The sequence below is a fragment of the Coturnix japonica genome, chromosome 2 (genome assembly GCF_001577835.2).
Source record: "Coturnix japonica isolate 7356 chromosome 2, Coturnix japonica 2.1, whole genome shotgun sequence".
Taxonomy (NCBI): domain Eukaryota; kingdom Metazoa; phylum Chordata; class Aves; order Galliformes; family Phasianidae; genus Coturnix; species Coturnix japonica.
In genome coordinates, this window is record NC_029517.1 from 29,722,707 (window position 1) to 29,747,861 (window position 25,155).

Genomic DNA, 25,155 nt, shown 5'->3' on the forward strand with positions numbered 1-25,155 from the left:
GGATTTTCATACAAAGTCACTATATTTGAATGATCGTCTACGTATGTTAAAATCAAGACACTCTTAAAATGGCACATTGAACATTCAAAGAGGGGGAAAAAAGGAAAAAAAAAAAAAATCTTAAAATAAATGTAAGTATTTACAGACCAAAATTTGCCACATTTCCCTCATGCAGAGCTTCCACTAGTTAACTAAGGAGAATTTATCCCAAAATGTAGAAAGAACAACATATGTAACAGAATCATACCCACCATATTTCTACCCAAAACGTGAACGGATGAGCGAAGATACCAATGGGTGGGTACCAGACTTAGTCTCATAATTACAATTTCCAAAATGAGCTAAAAATTAATTATTCGTCTGAACAAAATTGTGTAGTAATTTGTATACTCTGGTATCAGCATTCTTAAGCTATTTGTTTAGTTTTATGAACGTTATCACTTCTTTCTTGATTAACTTGTTTTGAAATAAATATATAATCATATCTCCTATTAAACAGCCATACAATTTTGTCAGAAACCCTTTATGCAATCAGTACCATGTTATTAAGTTACAATTAGAAATAATGTTGAGATTATGTTTGTAAGCAAAAATAAATAAATGGAAAGTTGCATTCATCTGTAGTTTGGAAAATTAGCTTGGCTTTTCTAAAAGCCATATTCAATTTGACTGATAATTACATTTCAACAAGAAAGCAAAAAAGGCTTGCTTATATATGTATAAATATATATATATATATTAGTAGAAGGTCACATTGCTGAAACTCAACAAGCTCAATATAAAAAAAGTGTGATTATTATTGCTACACGTTTTACAGAGTTCTGAATATAAAAAAAAAACCTGCGTTATTCTGAATCAGTGGTTAGAAGGTTTATCACTTATGCATGTACTTGACTTATCCCTGTTCTGCAATAGACATAATTTTATACCTCATAAAAGCAATTTATGTTTCCAAAGGGAATAATCTGGATAACATAAAATGTGGAGTGCTATGTTGCGGGAAGCATATTTTCATTCAGCAATTGTATTTCGAGAATGAGCTGCACAGTTTGATCATCATATCATGTCAGGAAACATCATTCACTAGCAAGTCTAACTTCCAGTGCCGCAAATTAATATACATCGTTAATTTATTTGTACATATACTTAATTTATTGCCTTGTATTATCCATAGAAGGTTTTTAATATTATTTATACAATAAATGAACCTCAAAAATATGGACACTATGCTAAAGCAAGCTTGTTAGCTATTGAAATATTCAATCGTTCATGTCTTCAAAACAGCAACATTTAGCATTAAATTTAATGAATACAAACCAAAACAACATGGAAAACAGCTATGGATCCTAGATTTTCCTTTTTTTATGCAAACTCAAATTTAAAATGCATACAACAAAAACATTCTACAAAAGACTATCTTAATGCAAGGAAACATTGCAGGAATAATTAATTTAATATTTTATGAACCTATTCTGCATGGAGTTTGCAGAAAAATATCAATCACATAAACTGTTTCATTATTTATACGATAAATAATACAGTAAGCCATTAAGTAGCCCAATAAAATTAAGCAAGAATCTGATAATGTTGAATTAACAAACAATTTGTTAGTACAAATATTCACACTGCTTTAGCCACTGATCTCTCTATAAAAACATACGCATCTACAGAAGATGTTTTGTTACGAGAAAGCATGGGTTTGAAAAAAAACATGCGCATTTTGACAGCTTCACTATGCTCTAGGACCACTAGAGAGAGCTCTTCTGTTCCTTTAAAGGTTCGTGTAAAGGTAGGAAAGCTGACCAGCTGTGATGCTTATCTGTTTATCTGATTTCCAACACTAACATTCTCATCACGAGGCTCCCATTACACGAGTTTGTAGCAAACTGGCAAATCTAGTACATTCTAAGATAAACAGTGACACATACCATCAGAATGTGCTTCATCCTCTCTATCACATCGGTCAGATGCTATTGAGGCACTGTCAGGAGGTGAAGAAAAGGAGCTCTCTGACTCTTCCTCATCTTCCAAATCTGTAAAGTCAAGAAAAAAAACAAATACACTTTACTAGCTAATATAGACTATCATGCAAACACGGAATCTAAATGCAACTATTTTCATTATAGCTGAATAATTGAATCTCATTGTTAAGTAGGATATTAACTAATATTTCAAACTCAAAAGTGTCCATTCCTCATGCACCTTGTACTTCAAAGCTGCTTTTCTGGAGCCACACGCTAATTGGTCAAGTGCATTTTGTTGGAGTGGTTTTCTTAGACACTGTCCTATAATGAACCTATTCCCAGAAGAAAACACAGCAAAGAGGTGGGCAAGAACAAACACTGTCAGGAAGACAGTCTGTAAGCGTAGACAGGATCTGGGATCTGCAGCAACTTCCTTCCAGAAGCCCACCCAACTACTGGCAACACTTTGTCGCTCTCTGCCCACTTTCCCTTTTCTTCATCATAATTAGGGGCACTCTGCAAACATAGAGTGTGCTGTATTCCTCCCATGAAGCTAAAAACGGGATCACCTTCTGGGAGTACCAAGTCTAAAGGGGTGCCTCAATGCAGCACTCTAGAGATGAATTTCTCAAACAACTGAGAGCCCTACCACAATATAAACAAACAGAAGTTGCGTTATTAGATGAACTGGGCACGATGCTGACCAGAGCGTATTAAATGTTGGGAAATAAAGAGAAATAGCTACAGTTGAGGTTTTTGCTTAATAAGTCTAAATTTAATTTTACCCTCCTGAAATGCAGTATATTTTCTAAGCTTGGTTTTTGTTTTCATAGCAACTAGGCAAAGAAGCACATGGGGAAAAAAAAAACACTGGAAATTATAGGGGGAAAAAATGAAAATTAAGAAGATACCACAACCTGAACCACATGATTTTGTTGTTAAAGGAACAGCCTTGGAAAATAATATCCAATAATTACAGCTGACACAGTCATCAAACCAAAATCATAACTCTGATGCTCCAACAGATCAAATAGCCCTCCATTTTCTTAAAAAGTACATAAAGAAAAATTGCTCAAACACTTCCTTTTGGTATATTCACATGCAAAAGCTTTCCAGAGCTCTCCGGACATGCATCTCTATTCATATATTCTCTTTTGGAGCACTGTATCACACTGCTACTTTATAAACTCCCAGATAAACCCTCATGCACAGTGAAATTATTCTCTGCATTCATAGAAACCAGTTGGGCTGTCTAGCTATGGCTGAGAGTTTTATTCCTTTATTTTCTATTTTAAAATGTAAAATCACGGAAAACTCAGTCTATACCCAGTTCGTAGTAAAAATAAAATAAAAGCAACATTTTCTTTTCAGATTTTTTTTATTTTACTAGCATTTTTGTAGCCCAAAATTGCTAAACATCAAATAGGATTTTCTTTTTATTCATCTAGCATACTTTTCTGGGCAAGGTTTCCTCTCAAGCCCCAGTGTCATACAACTACTGCTTACAATCTGAACCTGATTCCAATCTATTTTTGACACAGCCAACTTCCAGTAGCACTCCAGCTACCGTGTTAATCTGATCAAAATATTTGCATTTCATCACACCTGTCAAACCAATCAGAAAAAAATTATCCTTCTCCAGGATTCACTACTTCATCCAAACAGAAAGCCACAGAGCAGACAACATGTGAACAGAACAAGATTATGCCGTATTTACAACCTGCGTGATCATCTTCCACCCTTACAAGCAAGAGACCAGTTGCCTCTCATTCTCTGTGCATACATACACATATTAAATGTACACACTTTACAAAATAGGTAACTCAAGCAGTCAAAAGCCACAGTTTGCACAGTAAGAGCACACCTCACTATATCTGAATTCTGGATGACTTAAAGGGAAATACACACAGAAAGGAATCATTTCAATAGGGTTTTACCCCTCTCAGCAATGTATTCTTCTAGAGAAGTTGTGATTTTTTTGTGCAAGGTGCATATTTAGCCCATTCTTCCACCAGGATACATTATTTGCACTTTCTAATTATGGTAAGGGTTCCGCAGTCAGTGAACCTTTGTGCTTTGCATTCATACAATCCCCAGACGATCTAGAGAAAAAACAAGCTTTTTAATATAAACATACATATTTTGACCACCCCGTGTATATTCCCATGTATATACTGTATCTGAGAGAACAAAAATCAGGTGTGCATTAAATGCAGATTCATAATAAAACAAATACCCAAGTCTATAGCATTCAAATTCAAAATAATCCTCAAACAACACAAGAATTACTGTGAAGAAAAAAGATATTACACAAAATGATTTTACAGAGTTTAAGACCATAAAAGCATTCACTAGATGTTAAAATGTAAACTAAGGCTTGAAGACTTTGAAGACAATGAAAAAAGATGAGAAAGATAATCAGTATAAATACACAGATCCCACGTCATGCAGAACTATATTTAGGTACCCCAAGTTTTTGTGTGTCAAAAACATGGAGAACAGGCACTAAAAGAATCACAAGTAACCTATAGCCATGCAGGACTAAATTAAGCTCAAAACTTTCATTTTTTGTTTTAGATTAAACAGAAGTGTTTCAAGTCTGTATTATGCACTGAAACGCAACCCTTAACTCATCTATCATGAGCTGCAGTCGTGCTGATGGAAAGCTGACTCAACGTGCTCTGCAGCTTTAACAGGCAGCGTTTCACAGCGCTTTTGTGCTCACGTGAAACAATGACTAGAGGCTACTATCAGCTCTGTGTTTTGGCAGGGTTAAAAGACAACTTAACAGTGTATGCTATCGATACACAAGGATATTGGTCCTGACAGTTTACAGAAAGGCTTCCTGCTGATTTTGTGGGCTCCCCTGCATTTCCACTCAAGAGTAATCTCTGCCTTTTCTCCACATTCTCCTCCATCAAGGTGCTGCACTGCAGTTTATACCTCACCTCTTAAAGAAGGCTAGATAGAATTGCATTTGAAACCATCAGTGCTACTCCTTAAGCAGTCAGAGGAGTCAGTGTTGAGCAGCACAAGCCACTACTCCTCTCTTCAGGTGCCAAGTACCTAAAAATACACCCCAAAAGCACCAATAAATTAAAGAAAAGCATTCAACTTGCATTTATGTAATAGAAAACCAAACTACAAAGCAACAATGGGCATCAGGTAAATGTATCCAATGCAATTTGCTGGCGTAATTGAAAGCATTACTGCCTAATCAGACTTCTAAAAGCAAAGCATGCTCAAATGAAATGTCTATAGACTCATTAGTTGGCAGCCATTCCATTACAATCACACATAATGTCAGTAGTGCCTTGAACTTGTGCCAATGACAACAGCATAAATTTTGCATCTCATTTCTGTGGTCATAAAATTAATGATCAGTTTAAAAATACTTCTTTGCAAAAGTTATTGCACAAAGAAATGACATGAACGTGTCCCTGTTATGTAGTCACAAGGATAATTAAGGAGCTGATGCTCATTAATATAGTTTCTTGTTTCCGCAGAATACTATATGACTTATCTGGAACTTGAAAAAAGTTTAATTAACAGTAGATAATTAATAGTTACAATAATAACTAAAATATGTATGCAAACTGATCTTATTCTCTAGATTCTGCAATTTAAACTAACCTCCTACAGGTTTGACAGCAAAATCAATGTTTTATGCTACCTGTAAAAAAGGACAACAACAAAAAAACCCCACACAATGTCTTTCCTTGTAAATGCTACCTTTTCAATTACTGCTCCTTAATTTAGGACACAATGTACACCAAAGGGTAAGTTATACCACATTAAGCCTGTAGAATAGGGCAAAATTCCTAATTGTAACAAGGGCTGCCCTTTTGTCCCTGTTTCCTATTCAGAAGATTTCCAACAGGTTCAGTTGGTACAAGCTGAACATAATGAGCAGGACCATATTATTTAAGAAGGATTCAGTTAAAAAAAACAGCCCTCTGGAATTCATTTTCATCTGCAATAGTCTGATGACAGTAAGCCTTAAAGATACTACTTAAGCCGCTAAATCTAAGAAAGGCAAACAGGATGCTTCAGCCAATGCCTATGAAAGACATTCTCGCTCATTAGAGGTTTCTCAGATCACTAAAAGCTCATTTTATTTCTAAAGAGTTCATATAGAGTGATGCATAGAAATTGCTCAAGTAAAGCAACTCATGAAAATAAAGAGACATGGAGGTCAAAACATCCTGCTTCCTGCCAATTTGAGAGCTCCCGCATCACAGCAGACTGCGATAACTGCCTTCTGTCCAACCTCTGCTTCAGTAAGAGCCCGCTGAGCAAAGGGGCACATGCAGCCACCACAAAAATAAAGGCAAGGTTCTCACTTACACAGGTTTGTACAAAAATAACTGGACAAAGTTGCTTTCAAATTGGCATCACCCTACTTCTGCCCTTTGATAACTGAAGCTGATTTTTATTATTTTTTTTTTAGGATGCTACCATCTCTACCCAAGATGACCAGTGACAGACACTCTCTCAATGTATGCTTTGCTATGCAATCTGCTCTGACGCTCATTCTTGTCTTCTAGATTCTGATGTTACTAAGTTTTTAATGGTTTCTTTTGTAAAGGTGAAGTAGGAATCTTCTAGCAGCTAAACAATACTGGAACAGCCTTAGCTTTCTCAGCAAATACACACCAAGCCAAAAAATAAAATAAAAGCAATACAAGTTTTACTTGCTGAGTACCCAGTGAGTCTGCCTGTCCTTCTGATGATGCACATCAGGATAAGACCATTCTATGCTGCACTGGAGGATGTTCCTTGTGCTGCTGGAAATTGCACTTGGCGTGGACACTTCCCAGATAACAGCTGCATGTAGCTGAAAGGGACAATGCAGTGACCTGCCTAACGTGAGACACTCCAGACTTCCAGGATAAAGGGATATTTGACACATTTTTACTGCATCTGATGGTCTCTCTAGAAATACATCATGGTGATCCTCAAAGGACTGCATAGCAACTAAGCCATCTCCTTCCCATTTATGGTTAGCTACTAATGATATATTTATGCTCCCGACTGAAAAACTCAACTGTGTTAAAATACAGAACTCTTATCCACTGCTGCTCTGATCACCATCAGCTACTGCTTCCCTTTCTCTATTCCAAAATGACTCCTAAAATGTTGCTGCTATTTCCTGAAACAGTGTAGCATCGGAAATGGAATGATCACTTCCACATAAAACAGAAAATGCAAAGCCTCTGTATACAGCACTACTATCTCAACTTGCCTGTCTTCCAGGAGCAGGTGTTTCAGCTTATAGACACCCACTGCCCTGCCAGGAGCCACAAAGGCATCTGAATCATTTAAAGGCTTCCTAAAGGTGCTCCACAATCACACGCAGAGCACCACTGATGCTCTAGAGGCATAAGTTTAACTGTTTAACTTCCATTAAAGTAAAACAGAATGAAGGGGTAGACCTTAATCAGACCCAAAAGCAGTAATTCAGCAAATGTCAGATCATACTTCTCTGTATAAATACTGCCAAAGTCATGTGCTGCAGATCAGATATGAGGTGCACCACAAGCTTTATGGGGGAAACTTGTTCTGCAAATTGCCATATTATGACTGGATTTGGCTAGCGCTTTTGGTGTCTCACTTCAAACAGAATCTTTGAGTGTGTGTGTGTGTGTGTGTAAAGTGATTAAAAATATATATGTTACTAAAATAAATGTAAAGAACAGATGGCAAGTGAACTTCAAACATGAGTACAGCTTCTAGGGCTCAGAGTGCTTCTGCCAACATCAGCACTATTTTTAGCATAAACTGAAAACAAGGTTCTTTTAACTAAACATTTTGGCAGCCGTGGTATTGATACAATTAATCTCAAAACAGAGAAATGTCAAAAACTGTATTAACTCAGAATCTTTGACAAAGCCCAGATTTCTATACCCTTAGTGGAATTTCAGTCTTACTAAAATTGAATCCAATTCCATTGAAAATTGTCTCAGTTTCCACATCCCTTCTCACCTCTAAGATAGAGAACAGGTCATCTTCAAAGCAATGTGGCTTTTTGCTTTTGCTTAAAGTGCTTAGGTGAAGAGTCACATACTTCACATTCAAAAAGAAAAAAAATGCACTTGGGTAAAAGAAGCTTCAAGTAAGTTCCTTAACCTAAGAATAAAATATTGAAATGTTGAAATATTTGTGTTTTGGATACCAACACAATTGGTCATGAGAAGAAACTGAAAATGCAAATGAGCATTCTGCTTAACTGTAAACATCAACATTGAATTTTCTGATATGTTATCTATTTTTCTGTGCTATTAATTTAACATCTTATATTTTCACATGCATCCACATCCCATAAAGAGCTTCTCTCTTTTCAGTATTTGGGTACTGAAGATGTATTTGCTAGTTTACTTTATCAAACAGGCAGAAACAAAGAAAAAAGCTTACTTTTAAGGGGATGCAAGAAAGTGCTCTATTTTGTCAATTTGGTTGTAAAGAAGTAGATGCCCTTTCTTAAAGGCTGAAATACACAAGAGGATTTCAGTTCTAACAAGCCTTGTTCTACTTACTCCCAGGCTCTTCCATTTCTACTTTTACTCTCCTAATTTTTATTTTAACTATTCTAGCCTTATCTTTCTGAAGGTGAGATTCTGTATGTTAGTGGAAAAAGCCCATACAACAAGAGCTCATATACAATGCCTTGGACAAACTATGTGCAAAGACAGTGGAACTAATAAGTGGAAGTAATAATGAACGAAAGTGGTGTGACAAGCCAATGTCCACAGAGCTTATTTTTGGAACAGCTTACAAGCTGATAGAGCTGTAGTTTGAGAGACCAGAGTCCCATTTCATAATATTTTACAGGAAATAGAAGAATTGAGAAAATGTTAGTCCACTTCTTTCAGCCATCAAAACAATCTTCTGGATGACACTGGAATTATGACAGATCACAACCCACAGAACTCTTGGAGACAGCCAGTATATGATAATTAATACAAGGTGATGATACTACACGGTAGGAATTGTTCCTCACCCTTCCTTTCAACTACAAAAAAAGACTTATGTGCATTAAGAAATGGAGTAAGTTGCTACAACGAACAGCAAATATCAGTTTTAAATGTGCATGGTAGCAAGTTGTTTTCTTTTTTCCCCCCTTCATATTTCCTTTCAGAACAGTGACCCCATTTCTTCTTCCACCACCATTCCTTTTTCACTTTATATTCTGAGAGTATTTCTTCTTTCTCTGGAAGCAGGGAAGAAATGAGAAGATAACCAGCCATCTCAGTTTTAAATCTTCTAATCTCCATTTTTCCAACATGAAGGTGTGCAAATAGGTATGGAATGTGCACAGAAGTTGACCTTATTCAGCTGCTGTCACTGCTTTGTTACTCCAGTAGCTGGCACAGAATCCAATTGCTCACCTCCGTGCGATGAGCACTTTGTTCTACACCTATATGAGTCATGCTTAATTTGCACAAGCCTTAAGTAAAAATAACACTGCCAAATAAAGTTTAGTATATACTTCCTGATCTCCAGAGATTATACTGACAATTCATACCACTCAACCACACTCCCTCAAATATTTTGCAAATACGAGCAGGCTCACACTTCCCATGAATTTTTCATATCCATGCACATAAATACAAAAGAATTTGAAGAAATTTATCCTTGTTTGCAGAAAACAATGATGTAACTTTAGTCTTCTCCTTTTATTAACAAACACCAAAGCAAATCTAAAATGTCAGCATTTACCAGCTTCACCATCTGTACACAGTTACAGCATCTGAACCTAAGAGATACATTATAAAAGTTAAATTAAAACAGCAATATATCCATCTTCGGAAGCAAATACACTCTAATAAAAACAATAAAACTGAATACAATTTCCAGAGAAATCAGAGCAATCTTTATGGTAACAATTACAAACTACATCAATTAAATCACACATTTTACTGGAGATAAGAAAACTTTATCTTCCATAATCATTTTTTGAATTGCAGAAGAAATTCCGAATACAGTTACCAATTAAGACAGTAAATACATTAGGAATTTCTTGAACTTATAAAAAAACAACTCTGTTCTCTGTAGATAATTTTTGCATTTAATAGATATTTAAGTCTGTGACTATCAACTTATGAAAAGAATATTTGCCAAAAAGACAGGTGTACCTCAATTAAACAACCATTCACCTATTTTCATGTTAGTCATTTTCTTCAAAAATTAACATTTAATTTTACCACCCTTAATTCTTTCGGGCAGAAAGGGGAAGAGAGGAACTTCTGTAAGGTTGCTCAGGTGCAACAATATTAACACAACTTTTTCAAGAATCACAGATTGAATTTACAAAATCTTGGCAAACTTTGAGAAGTTGCATTTTCTCATTCTGCTGAGCTGTCAGACCTCTATCACTTGACTTAAAAAGCAGTAAGAGATGTATGGACTTGTTGTGCCTTGCTATAACTTTACTTGCCTGAGTATGACTTTACATTCTTTCACTTTATCGGGAGGCAGAAAGTAGCCCACACATTTGAACCTCCCATTTCCAAAAGCTCCCCAGCCAGTGCAAGATGTGGAGCTTCGCACAGGCTTTTTTGACCTCATACTGTGACCCTCATACCAGCATCCACAGGCTATAGGTCATGACCTCAAGAATTAGCATCATGGAAATAAGAGCCCTTCCAGGTTTAGTTACAAAATAGAACACTGTAGCAACAAACTCCTAAGTCTTTTCTGAACTGAGTTGGGCAGCTTTGTCTTAACTCCACCAGAAGATAACAGATAACCCACACTTCAGTTTTCATTACCAACACACTAAATTATCTCCTCTCCAACTAAAGGTCTGGGATCCTGCTACGCTATGAAAACATCCATTCACTGAGGACCGAAAGCCAATATCATATTGCCCCTAGCTGAGCCTATTAAAAGGTTAAAGAAATGCCACTATGGAGTTGAAGACTTTTGTAATCACTGTTAAGAAAGGACGTTGAAATAAATTATCTCTGTTAACATTTTATCTCCCAAGCAGATTACTTTGTATGTATGTTCTCTGGAGGAAAAAAAAAAAACCAAAAAAACCACCTGCATCACACAGTCACATGCAATGCTAAGCTCTAGTTATATCAGGTGTACAAGCTCCATTTATATTAAATTCTGAGGTATTTTTCTAACCTTCACTCTTTTCTAAGCATTCTCAGAGGCATTTAAGGAAGGAAGCGAACCCAGCCAGCGATTGCTCAGCAAGAACTAAAACTTGGGAGCTCTTTGCTGTTTCCCTCAGCAGGTGGAGCTAGCAGCCTCAGCCAAGCAAGGAACGCTTGAGTGTTTAAAAACCAGTATGACAGTCTGTCACAGAGTAAAAATATACTACAGTGAGTGGGGAAAAAAAATGTATGAGATTTACCTTTATCCTGGAATTCTTGAGGGTAACTGCAAAAGAAGAAGAAATGACATAATGCAATACGCACTAGCAAATCCACAGTAATATAAATAGTATAAAACAATTCCTAGCTTTTTGCAACTTCTGTGGTTGAAACTTAGTGCTGACACTTTTCCATAGCTTTGTTCTTGGCTAAGCTTTTTATATTTAAAATTAATCTTCCTTTTACCTTAGAATAGAGAGAATGCTTAGTCATTTTAAGGAAGTCAAACAAAACCAAAACCAGATAAGGCAGCCTGTTCTAGGTGTATACATCTACTTGGCTATCTTATCACTTAAGCATACAAAAGCATCTCTTTTGCTAAAAAGATTTCTGAAATTATTTGAAAAATTCCTAAGTAAAACCCACTATTGCCTATCCTAAACATATCACAGTAGGTCAGCAAGAAAAAGATATATAAAGCGTTGTTTTAGTTGCAGCATTCTATCAAATCCAAAGGAAAGTATTAATAATTAACCATAAATGAAAAGCTGATGCATGCTTAAATGTAAAATCATTTCAAAATACAAAGAGATCAACACAACGCCTAAGAAAATATCATCCCATGAGGAAGAACTGTTCTTTAGAAACAAAACAATCTTAAGATACACTTGGGTGTATAAGGATAAATAATCACAGCGAAATTATGTTAAATGGCAACTCAAGAAGCATGTATTTGTGTGAAAGGTTTCACCAGAAGCAACCAGCAAATAAAACACAGCTGCCAAGACCATCTATATGGACAATAAGCAGTGGTGCATTTATCAGGCTAGTCAGAAAGGGGATGCTTACAAGGAATTAGGAGAGAAAGGAACGCTCTACAGATAAGAGACAGAAATACAAACATAGATAAAAGGCCAAATCTAAGAAATCCCACATAGCAAGTAGCAGCAGTACTTAGGCACGGTGCAACATGTGTGATGTAAAGACTATAACAATATGCACATATTTTGTATCCTGCATGAACAGCAAAATGCTGGTAAGACTGAGTACTATTAGTGGAGACAAGGGATAAATTAGAAATTAAAATAAGACATGAAATCACAGGGTCATATAAATAAACAGGAAAGAACTCGGTGGCAGCTGAGCTCCTAAGTGCAGATTCCCACCTTTGATACTTCATCCTCATTAAAAAATAGACTGAGTCATAAGATAGAACAAGTCAGCAGTGCTATATCTGCAACTCATCTGTACAGTCCCAGTCAGCTCAATAATCCCAAGAGAAAGCACAAAGGGAGAGACAGAGACAAAAACCTGCTCCCTTAAAAAAAATTTAAAAAAGTACTTCCATAAGCATTTACAGCCCGAATCAAATGCACAAAAATTTTTAATTACAAAATTTTGAGGCACATATCATGTCTTCCCACAGTTTGTGTGACACTGAGAACAACGCCCTTGCCAGATGGTTGTGCTGCGTTTCAAACTGTAACCAAGTGGCCACAGATGCAGGAGTATACAAAGTATAGCTTAGTAGGCACCCAACAGGAGTAACTCATAAGAAAACACACAGGGAACAGCAATCAAAAATGAACTGCAAGTACTGAAGTCTCCTAGTTGGAAGAATGAGATTTTGCAAAGAACATTTGTGTAGCATATAAACTACAGCCAAATCCCTTCAGACAAATCGTTTTTACTAATGTTAAATTACTGAGTATGAAATCATACTAAATTTCAAAGCAAACAAAAAAAAAAATCACTGCTTGGTCTGCCACGGTTCTTGAATATCTAAATATCATTGAAACAAACCACTTACAAACAGCTTCCAGTTTTGTTTGAACTTCCTACTAGAGCTGAACAACAGCCTGTGCAGTAGTGCAAACTCAGCATCCAATAGTGCTGCTTTGCACTAGCTGAGGATGGCAAAAGGAAGCTCATTCCTACTTTCTACACATTGTATTTCCCATATTTTAACAAATCTCACCAAAGCAGAGGTGAAGGTAAACTCTAAGTAATAAGCTTGCTGAAGTGTTCTGAGCCCTGACCGCAATTCAAATGTGACAAATCTCTACGTTCCCGATGCTTCTGAATCCTAGAAGATTCATCAAGATAGAAAGACTCAGACCCAAACAGATTATTTGACAAACTAGGGCCTAAACAGATAATATTGCCAGTGATTATTAAAAGGTTGTTTAAAAAAAACTGCATTACACATAAGATACTTCATAACATATTAAACCCACAATGCTCACTTACCTTGCCTTAACATCTTTTATCTTCTTAAGAAGAATATCCCTTTTTTCCTTTGCTTTCTTGGACAAATTTTCTCCTTTTAGTGTTTGGGAAATAAATGTGTCGACATCTAAATCAGAAAATGAAGAAAAAGATGCACACCTCAGTAAGGATACATAGGGTTATAATGAGTTTGCCCAGCCACTACTATGAAGAAATGAAGAAAATTATTTTCAGGCCTACACCCAGCACAGTTAACAGGCTTTTCCTATTCTAAATGGGATACAATTTGTTCTCTGATCTACTTATGCTTAGCACAGCAAATCCTATGGTGACATTTGATTCTTGCTCACTTAATTACGCCAAGTAAGCCCTAACAAATTGCAGTGCTACAACAATTACTTTCCATCACCTAAAGTAAGGGATAAAGCTAAAACATGGATATAGCCTTTATGCACATATTACTGCCGTATTATTTCAGAAGATCACGCTACAAAAATGTTTGAGCAATTCATTCTTCCAGCAGTAATGGCCACCCAGCCACTAATATAGGTCACGTATTGGTTCCACTATTTCCAAATGATCTCACTGCCTCTCAGCTCCTTAGCATGACTAAGGTTCATATCCAAAGATTTAACCTGGCAAACAATTAAGTGAGCATGATAATAACCATATTGAAATAGTCAAGACATATATGTGCTTAACTTCAATCACAAAATTTTAACCCGCACTGCATTCATTTTATTCTAATGCAGAAGATGACTCTATATAGGGGTGTAGAATCAAAGTATCCCGTTAAAGTTACTGTGGTTCATTGTAATATAGTCTTCCAGTAGTATGTTTTCTTGGTTAGAAAAATAATTGCCCATATTTACTGTAATAACTTCATGTGGGTACCAGTCAAGGTATGGCTACCCAGAAAACTGAAAAGCAGAACTACTACTACAGCAAAAAAGTTGCTTGTTAATTTCATCTTCTCAGCTGCATGGTTAACGCCTATTCATTCAAGAAGTAGAAACAAATGTAAGTCACAAACACCTCCACAGAGACACTTCCCACACATACACACTTTGGCATAATCTGTGTACATGCAAGCAGATACAGCTAGTTCTATTTTAGTTCTGTAACTTCTCAAGGCAGATGAGATGTTTCACAATAGGAATACAAAAACAATTAAGCGTTCAAATGTTCACACTCAACAAATCACATTTTAAAAACATTAAGTCAGCTTGAATTGCCTGCTTTTGTCTCTCTATAGAGAGCAACAGAAACAAGTCATCCCTTTCCTTTCAAGTTGCATGAAAGTTAAAAGTTACTCTTTGAAAACACTAGCACAGCCATTACAAAGATTTCACACTTTATAAATAATTTACCACAGTATTACTACTTAGATAGACTCACTGTCCACAAGATGTGGCAATAACTTCTTTTTTTAATAAGTTCTCACAGTTCTGAATAACAGTGTGTTCCCACTCCCTGCAAGACAGAAGGAGAGGTTTCCCCAGCACATTTTCCAAAGCAGATCCAAAGACAAAAGAAAAACTCATAGAACTGACACTGCTTCTGAAAAGGCCAGAAGGAAAGGCATTTGGAGTTCATATTAATGAATTGTCCAGACTCATCCCCCAGCAGCCTCTATGCTGTAAGCCAAGCATACATGGAAACATTTTGTCCTAACACACAGAAAATCTACACATCTTCATAAATTCCAAGGGATCAAGTAATGGCCCATACAGACACAAAACCCTGGCCAGCCACAAAACCCACCTTAGGTCAAAAGTCCTGATACTTCTTGCTACTGAGAGTAGAAACCAAAACTACTGAGAGTTTTTGTTCAGTGAAACCCAACAAGATTTTTCAGTACAGACCAACCTTTCTCTCTGGAAGGGACATTCTGATTAAATATTGGTTCCTTCACACTTTTATGTATTTATTTCAAAAATCTGACAGCTGCTTCTAAGTTCTATTTTAGCAACAGCATGTAAAAGTTTAGAGCAATTACTTGGATTTATACATAAGGAGCAATGCTCACACAGAAGTCTTCAGGCACAAACTAATCACCAAACTTGGCCTCTGAAGACTACATTTAAGTTCAGTGGGCTTCACAATTTCATGGAAAAGCTCAAAATCCAGCTGAGAACCATCTCAGGTACTGACTGTCAGAGCTTTCTATAACCACTAATGCTGAGAAAATTAAAGGACACAGGAGGGAAGAGAAACCAGGCTAATTGTACTAAGGAAGAATTACCAGTACTAGCTTAGATGTGCTGCAGAGATTAAATCCTGAGGACTAATCACATCACCTCTTTTTTTCTTTTTTTTTTTTTTTTATTTTTTTCTTTTTTTAACAGCTTGGACTTCAAAAGCAGAAATACTGAAAAACTGTCATCCATAGAGGTACAGGGCAAAAGTAGATCTTCCTGTATTCCAGTAAAAGAAGATAGTAAGTTGGAGGAGAGGGAGATGGACAGAAAGACAGCAAGCATGCACAAGCTCCTCACAAGTTCGTCTCTAAGCAGCAGCATTTACAGATAAGACATCCTTGGGATGCCAGTGACTTCCCTGTCCTGTGAGGCTGCAAAACAAGTTCAAAACAAGTTTAGGTGGCCCCAGACAGAATACACCACACTCACCATGGAATGCTGTCACCTACCTGTGTTCAGAGAAGGCATAAGCATAGCTTATGATTCACATCTTGCTAAAGCCATCTCCTAATCTAGCACTGTAAATCCATTCCTGATGTGCCAGATGCACATTAGATGAGTCACTTATTGTAAGCTCCTCTGGACAAAAAGCAAGAAAATCCAAGTTGTGATTATTACCTCACCACCTGTACTCCTCCCTGAGTATATGAGAAACAGTCCCAGCTTTCGGAGAATTCTTAATCACTGGCTTTACATAAAGGAGTGTTCTCTTAATGCCTCCAGCATTCCTCAAAGCAGTTTACCTTAGAATAAGAACAGAACTCTGGACTTGGGTATGACAGATAGAGAGAAAGAGAAATACATCCTGAAACCTGTTCAACATTTCTTAGTTTTTAAGCCTGCATGTAAAACAGCCTGAAATAAGTACTTAATGCTCTGTTTCTGAAAGCTCGTTATTTCAACTCTGTCTGAACCACACCCCAGAGAAATTATTTGCCTACAGAAATGAAGCAGATACAGAACTGAAAGATCCAATTGAAAAGATCCACTCACAGAGTGCTCTGCCAATGCAAACAAATGAGAAGTCACACAACAGCAAAGCTTTGTGCTCTTCAACTGCCTCATGTAGTTCAAGGCTCAATGGCGACTTCATACAACCAACATCTTCATCTTGTTTTCACCTGCATTCCTCTTAAAGAGGAAAAGGCTTCAGACTGTTTTTGTTTCCATTATTAAACAATTTTCTGCTTCTCCTTGCTTCAATGATTATAAACCGACAACACTACAAGTTTTCCAAGTTTCAAGTCTCTAGGGCTATTTCCCTTAAGAAAGGCAGAAATCAGACATCTTCTCAAGAACACTGTGGACTTTTAGCCCAATGCAAGCACTGCATTTAAGAGCACTAATCATAAATGATGTTGTTTACCATCCTTAATGCAGAACATCAGTTGCAGTTAACAAACATACATCCTTAGCACAGAACCTTTGTATCAAGGTAGGCTAAATAGGCTCTCATAGACCACGGCCTGGGTCTCCCCTTCCCCTCCACCTTCTGCAGATAACCAAAACATTGTGCATTACATTACCAGAATGTGAGTCATCCCTTCACCACCTGATGAGCTCATACCACTGACAGATAACTATATGACAGATGTGTTTCCACACACATGGCAGGGAATGCACATGCGCCTTTAGGTGACCTGGTGCTAACAAGTCCTCATGGTTCAGGGCTAGACATACATCTGCTATGTGATGAGGGACAGCTGCATGGGGTCACCTGGCAGATGCACTCCCAGTCACACCAGGAGGCAACAGTGGGTCAGCAGAACAATGCACAGAGCCACCAGCCTCCTCTAATCCCTCTACTCCATGTTCAGGATGGGAAGAGACAGGAGCTGGCCACAAGCCAGGGTATTTTGGAAGGCAGGACAGTTATCCCTAAAGGTAGCTGCAAGCTAGGCACATTTGTGTGCACACACTTCTCAGATGCAAGCAACATCAAACAGACTGCCACTTATCTTCCTGCTTCACAGAGCCTAGCATTAGAAAGCAATTAATTCATCAGATTTCAAGCTTCCTGTACAAGTCATCAATATAGAGTATGCCCGGAGACAAATTATCAAGCAATACCTGTAACTGCCTGTGCCCCTGTGCATAAATCTGGCTTCTTGGGAAGCAAGAAACATTTGAGGATCTTCCTTTTGCTCTCTCCTACTTTCCTCCCAACTACTTAAACATCTCTCTCCGGAGCTTGCTAAAATAGTTATAAATAAATATAAATAGATATATACATACGCAATATAGAAACAGATGTAGAATAAAAGTGACAGACTCCAGGATGCTTAAAAATAATCACATTGATCCATTGTAGCACGAAGTCCTGGAAAGGAACACCATCGGAAACTGTTGCACATTTGATCTCCAAAAGCTACCTCGCCTTGTTGTCACAAATGGTGAATACATTGAAAAAACACTGACGCTCAATAATTTCTGCTAGTGATTTAGAAAGCAGAAGAACACCTAAGCTGCTAAGACTCCCCAAATGAAGTAAACATAAAAGTAAAAACAAGATAGCTCCTAAAAAGAAGTTGAATAAAATTGTCATCAGTGACTATAATCTCACTGACCAAACAGTTGAACATCATCTCTCTCCATTAAAGAGGTGAGAAAATACCAAGCTGTAACACATTAAGATTATCCTGAATAAACTACACCAGTACAAATCATGATCAAGTTACAAAGTGATTCCAAATGAACTACAATAAAAAATGTTAAGGATTAACCTGAAGATTTACACTGTACGCTACATTATGCTGCATCTTTTGTGGTTTGTTGACATATGATTACGAAAGAAACGTAAACCCAGTCAGATGAGAAAGATAGACTCCACGTTAATTGAAAAAGACAAACTAAGTGAATAATGAGTATATAAAAAATAGCCTGTGCCATTTTTATCACCCATATATGACACTTACTCTCAAATTTATGTCAGAGACAATTGAACTATGTTTCAAATCACTGGAGGTTATTTCTTACCAGGAATGCCTCTGTGCAGTTTTTCACCTCTAGGTTTCTATTCTTATTCCATTACTATTCGAATACAAATACATTACCAGAGCTGTAAATACCCGTCTACTTAGATGTCTGCTATAACCACCCTGGTTTATCCCACAAAGTCAGATTCTTCAGCAAGAACAGGCATTGACCAAAGCCAAAGAAACGTGAGAGGATACTTTAAACCATAGAACAGACAAGTTTTAAACAAGACTGTCCTTTTAAAGATGAAGTCAGACAATGAAGAAGAGCTACAGAGTACCTAGGTGATCGTTCTTACCATGGGAGCATAAGGAGCAAGTCTAGCAACAGCTGACAAGGAGGTCAAAAAGGACTGTTAGTTGCTTCTGGGCATCAAGGGTAAGCAGAACTGGTGCAGTGCACAATAACAAAAGGTAAGCATAAGTAAACCTTATCAAGTTATGCACTGGATCCACCATCTCATAGCTCTCTCACCTTGCCCTGTTCTACATTCTGTTTTCAGGATGTCACTAAACAAGCAGGTAAAAAATATATGAGTATGAGCTCACATTTAAAGAAATCACAGTGAAATAAGGCAATCCAGACTACATCTTTTTAAAAACTGAACGATGTCTGGGTGGAAACAGTCCCTAAGGCAAGAAGAGGTTTCTGTTCAGCTTTCAGATGTTGGGGGATTTTTTTGTAAAACAAGAAAAACAATGGACATGGAACCTTATATCCCAGCTCTATATGGGCTAAAGAATTTTGTTCCATTTTCCTGAGTTAAAAAATAAATAAATAAATCTTTAAAACTTTTAGTATATGAAAACAGAAGACTAAAACTAGAAATGCTGTGGAATGTGAAAGGTGAACTGAAAGAAAAACCCGTAGTATAGTTATAGATATTACAAAGATTGAAGGAAAAGATGTAAATGCTATAAGTATATACAAAGATCATAACAATATCAAAGATACTGCCAAACACCAACAGTAAGATCCTGAACATACAAACAACTGAGGGCGCCTTTTCAAAGGCTTGGACATCATCTAGAAGGTACATAGACATGGAAGGGAATGAGATCACACACACTACCTCACACCTCCCAGGTGTAAAGCAGGAGATAGTCAATTTGCAGTTGGCTTTTTTCCCCTCACCCTTCAACCCATGACCAGAGGATCCTGATTCTGCCCTCAGTGTTTCCTCTCCTGCTACCTAAGCAAGCCGGAGAAGAGGTCAGGATTGTGAAACCCCAACAACCTCTGCAATAAAAGCCCATTGCCTCACTGACCTTCCCCCTTCAACTTCACAGAAACAGCTTCCTTCTTTTCCAAGTGATGTGGTTAGCTCTGAGCTCAAGCTGTGCTTCTGCCTGGAACATTTCAGCACCACTGAAACGCAGCCACAGTGACCCTGCCAGCACGTGTGACAGAATTTGTTTTTGCATTAAAGATATAATATTGTTTGGGTTCAAAGTAAAGAACTCACAAGTCAAAAAGCCTCCTGTGCCACTCTAATTCATCCCCTGGTGTGTTTATTCCCATTATCGCCATGTTTAACTCCAGGAGCACTTAGCATGTTTTCCAGTAGGACCCCTACTTGTTCAGCATGGGGGGGACACTACTCCAACAATCAATCAAGGCTAAGCAGGGATAAAGAAATCCATATGATCACCACCTCCACTTGCTGTGGCAGCTGGAAAAAATGGCTAAAAAGGCTGAGAAACAGTACAATATTCATGAGATTTTAAATCTGCCGCTGCCTTGCTGCCATGTGAACATTGGGCTACAAGAGGGTGCATGGCACTAGGCACTAACTGCATGTTGATAGAATATGATATGAAGAAGTGCCAGGCACTTGTAATGGCCACTGGATAGAGACATCTGACTGGTGTTACTTTCTAGAGAAGCCAGGGCAGCATGGAGGCAGGTGAATTTCAATTTCGCTTCTGTTCCACCATTGATTATTTCTGTGACCTCAGATCACATCTTGTTTATTACACTAATTTTAGCGACGGGAAAACAATATTCACTCATCTCAAAGAGGTGTTGAATCAATACCCGTGAGCCATTAAAATAACACATTAAGAAGCATGCTTGAAGAAGAGCATGTAGAAATGAGTATCTATTCACTGCAGACTCTGTATTGTACAAGAGTTGCTTAATGAATAGTAAAGATATTACACAGCTCTCTTCCTTCCTCCATTACCATAAATCTTCAGTACATTAATAGTTTGGGCTAAAAGAAGCAGGGCACTGTACAATTAAGGATTACCAGAACCTAAGTGTATCCAGGAATGTACTGCTCATAGAGACTGAACTACTCTAATTTCTAACTTCCATGCAGCTTTTCTCATAACATTAAAAAACACCAAGAGAAGCTAACACACTAACTGTATAAAGTACACATTTATTCTTTGAAAACAGAAAAGGATTATTGAATTTTTACACTGCATAACCACAGGTATCCTTACATTTGTTTCCCACTGATAATTCCACAAGTAAGGATTTAAAGTTACAAAGAATCATTCACCCCCCACTATCTCCGCTCCATTAGGTTTCTGATTTGCATTGAGTCCCAAAACAAAATCACACGTGAATGTAAACTAAGTGAAAAATACTGTTACAGTTATAGGTACTTATTACGTAGTGTTTATGATACTGTAATAATGAAAAAGACTGCACAATCATGTGATACCTATCTATAACCTGGGCCATTGATTGCGACAAGTTTATGCCCACCCCCCTCTTGAGTGAAAGCAGGCGTTGCCACCTTCACTTTGGAACACCAGCTTCCATATTGCTCTTTCTACAGTGGACTGGATGAAGCTGAGCAAATGGCCAGGTGTACAGCAGAGACAAGCTGCAGTTTGGAGTTACCATGTAGTTATGAGCTGCACGATACCACCCTCCTCCAGAAGTTTCTGCAAGTAACTTCACCAAGTGAAAGTAGCTTGATGAAAACTTCACATGACCCAGAAGTTGCAAATACAGTAACACTATGGAAACAACAAGGGCTGGGTAGAAGCCACTAAGGCTAAACTTTCATTGCTATTATGGCAGGCTGGGTTCCTAATTAATAAGTCAGCAGAAGCTCTCCTTTTCTTCCAGTGGTATTTCATGTTGGTTTTGCTATAGAAAGAACATGATCTCCAAGTAACATACTTATGGTCAGTGGTTACTACAGCCCTTCATGAGAGCTGGCAGAGGTACTTTCAAGGCAAGATAAGAGCAAAGCAGTTCAGTGCTAACTCTTACCACCAACAGGTTTAAGAACTGAACTGTGCCCAAAGGCAAGCAGTTGCATCAGGTTCCAGCGGATGCCCTGCCTCGTAGCTGAGCACTCCTAGAGACAAGCTTTTCAGAAGCACGGTTAACTTGAATGGCTTTGACAGAACTGTGCAAGTTCCTGAGCCAAAAGGAGAAGTTCTCAAGAGAGAAATTCTCCCGACCACGGGGGAATTCTGAAGCCTTCGGAGCTCCTCCTAAGGCACTACCAGCGAGAGCTCCTCGAGGGAGGCAGCGTAAATAGCGGCTCTTCTACCGACCGGGCTGAGCGAGCGACACCGCACCCGCTGTTGGTGACAGGCACCGAACGAGGCGTTTAGCGAGCGGCAGCCCGGCCTTCCGCATCACTCCGGCCCCGGGCAGCGACCACAGCGGCAGCCCGGAAGGAAGACGATGCCGCCCGTGGAGAACGAGGAGCACGGAGCGGGTCTTACCACGCGCCGAGGGCAGCGCACCGTGCAGTCACGGCCCGCCCCCCACCGCCCGCCTCCCGGGAAGCCCTCCCTCCTCCCTGCCCTCCTACCGCCCACCGTACCCGCCAAGAGCCCGCGGACATCGTCGGGGATAGCGGCGCCGTGCATCCCTGCGGCCGCCGGGTGCACCTCGCCTGGGCCGTGCCCCGGCCTCGGCCCCGCCGGGGAGGAAGCGGCAACCCCGCCCCACGGCCGCAACGGCGCGGCCTAGAGCCCCCGGGGCGGGGCAAGGAGCGAAGAGGCGGTGTATCACACTACGAGGCGGGGCTTCGTACCGGGGGAGCGGGGCTTCTCCCCCCGCCTCGCACCGCCCCCCACAGCGGCGCCTGCGCCTCCGCCATCCCCGTGTTTACAGCCCCCCATTGCAACGCCCCGCCACGCTGCGTGATGACGCGGTGCGGACCCTCCCCTGGTGCCAAAACCAAATGTGACGCTTAGCGACCGAAACACGGAAGTAAAACGTCTCCTTAGCACCAATAGACCTGTATTAATCCCAGCTGGCAGTGCAGCTGTACCAGGCTGATGTTAAACAGTTCCTTACTTCGGCTGGTGCCCACAGAAATCTGTGCTGTAGGCATGGTGTTGGGTTGTATGGTTCTCCTGAGCTCTCACATTTAAAATAATATAGTTAAAAGATTATATAGCACAACTCATTTCAAATGTGAGTCTGGCTTCTTACCTACATCTTGCCTTACATGTCTATATAAGTGCCCACTACTCATCTATTTCAAGAATGCTTGATTAATTTCCCTTAGTTGGCAACAAGGGCTCCTCAAGCTTATGTTAAATTACACATTTCATACGTGCAAACTTGGGAAGCTGCCACAAGGAACAAGAAAATGGCTTCCAGTTTAATTTGCTTTCCCTTTTCCAGGTTAATCTTAATCCTGCTTTCTTATGTTGACTTTATGGCTCCATCCATTTCTGTTCCAGAAATAAGTCAGAGGTGTCACCTGAACTCTGTTGTAGTCTTTGTTTTCAGATCACTTTTCCTGATAATTTATTCCATATGTTTACCATTTGTATGAGCTTTCACAGAATCACAGAATCACAGAATGACCCGGGTTGGAAGGGACCTCAAGGATCATGTAGTTCCAACCCCCCTGCCTGGCAGGGCCACCAAACATACACCTTTACTAGATCAGGTTGCCCAGGGCCCCGTCCAGCCTGGTCTTCAACACCTCCAAGGATGGGGCATCCACAACCTCCCTGGGCAGCCTGTTCCAGGGCCTAACCACTCTCCTAGTTTTCCTGGGGTTCCAGAAATGAAAATGAGAAGAATAACTTCACTATTTTCCATCCCCCATACTCTAGTCACTATGGGGTTTTTTCCTACTTATGTTTTTCCTTAAAGACCTCCTTGTTGCAATGAAGACCAGCCCATCACACAGTAAGATTTGTGACTCAGGTCTATTTTAAGCCTTGTTAAGTTCCAGGTTTACTCTTAGTTCCCTAATTTTTAAATCTACCGCTAATAGGAAGCATAATTCAAAACAGACTCCTTCATTGAAACACGTCTGGCTTCACAGCCATTTCAGCCTGTTTTCTGAGAATTCCACAGCTTATACCTCATCTAAACCAGACCTACTGTCTTGCCTAATCAAGCTCATAGACCAGGGATTCTTGATGTTTGGGTAGCAGAGCCACAGGGAATGCACACAGGTTTATTGTCCTCCCTTGTGAGGAGAGCTATGAAAACAGGCAGGTTGTGATGAGAAGCCTACCTGAATCTGCAGAGAGTCTGTACTAACACAGCTGCAGAAAGAATAAAGTTTCCCATTCCAGAGCAGCATTAACACCACCTTGCCTCCATGGAGAAATTTGGCACATTCATTGTATTGGGAAATCCAGCATTTTTTCACTGCAGGCATGCTTTTAAAACTTAGATTCCAGTGTAAAGAGCAGACAGAACCTATGTGCAGCTGCGGCTACTTCTATACGTGTCCTTTAGTGGAAAATAATCGGATTGCAGTGCATGATCCCTGAACTATTTGAAGGCAGGCAGCAGGCTTGTTGAGGCTGTGCTGTGTTTTTATCTGTTCATCCCTTGTTGCTTGCTGGTCTTCTTTTAGCAGATCTGAAACAAAATAGCTAGTCAGTAATAGGAATATTTATATTTTTTAATTATTTAATTGCATTAAGCAGTGTCTGGCAGAGATTTCTGGCATGCATATGTAGTTGTCAAATGCAAGGAGAACGGGCTGTCTTTACAGAAGCATTTTCCTTGCAAAGAAACTCAGAAACTTCTGGCTTAAATAAATAAATAAATAAATAAAAAGAAAATTATGTTATTGAAAGACAGTGTTCTAAGTATGGCAACTCTTTATGCATTCTGGCTGTGGTCACTGCACTTAAGAAAAGCTTTGGTGCCTCTAACGGAAGAGAAACATATTTTGTACCCTTTACCCTCTGGCAAAACATAATTAATGTTTTGTTAGGATTTACTACTGCTGCTCCAGTTAAAATGATTTACTCCCAGTCAGAGATATATTCAGGATATCGCAGCAGTTGTTTGAAGAATAAGTTTCTAAATTAACTTTGAAGCATAATGAGAGCTAATCTTTAGAGTAACAACTCCTCTACTCACTATCCATCTCCATGAAAGCTTCATATTTTGCAGTCCTCTTACTGGCATCTTACATAGAAAACCTTCAAAGCTTTCAACTGTTGTGCACACAATTGGATTGCATTGACTGTGTTTTGTTCAGATGTGAAAAAATAT

At 38.8% G+C, this 25,155-nt stretch overlaps 1 protein-coding gene across 1 annotated transcript in view; it reads right to left on the bottom strand.

The window, feature by feature from the left end:
• The window catches only part of SKAP2 (src kinase associated phosphoprotein 2), a 106,598-nt gene extending 83,897 nt beyond the window's left edge, over positions 1–22,701 (bottom strand). The window contains exons 1-4 of the mRNA XM_015853838.2: positions 22,496–22,701; positions 13,541–13,646; positions 11,332–11,357; positions 1,929–2,033 (exon numbers count right to left, since the gene is read on the bottom strand). Coding sequence (XP_015709324.1) covers positions 1,929–2,033; positions 11,332–11,357; positions 13,541–13,646; positions 22,496–22,541 — 283 coding nt within the window. The 5' untranslated portion in view covers positions 22,542–22,701. The remainder of the gene's footprint in view (positions 1–1,928; positions 2,034–11,331; positions 11,358–13,540; positions 13,647–22,495) is intronic.
• Between the last annotated feature and the right edge of the window lie 2,454 nt (positions 22,702–25,155).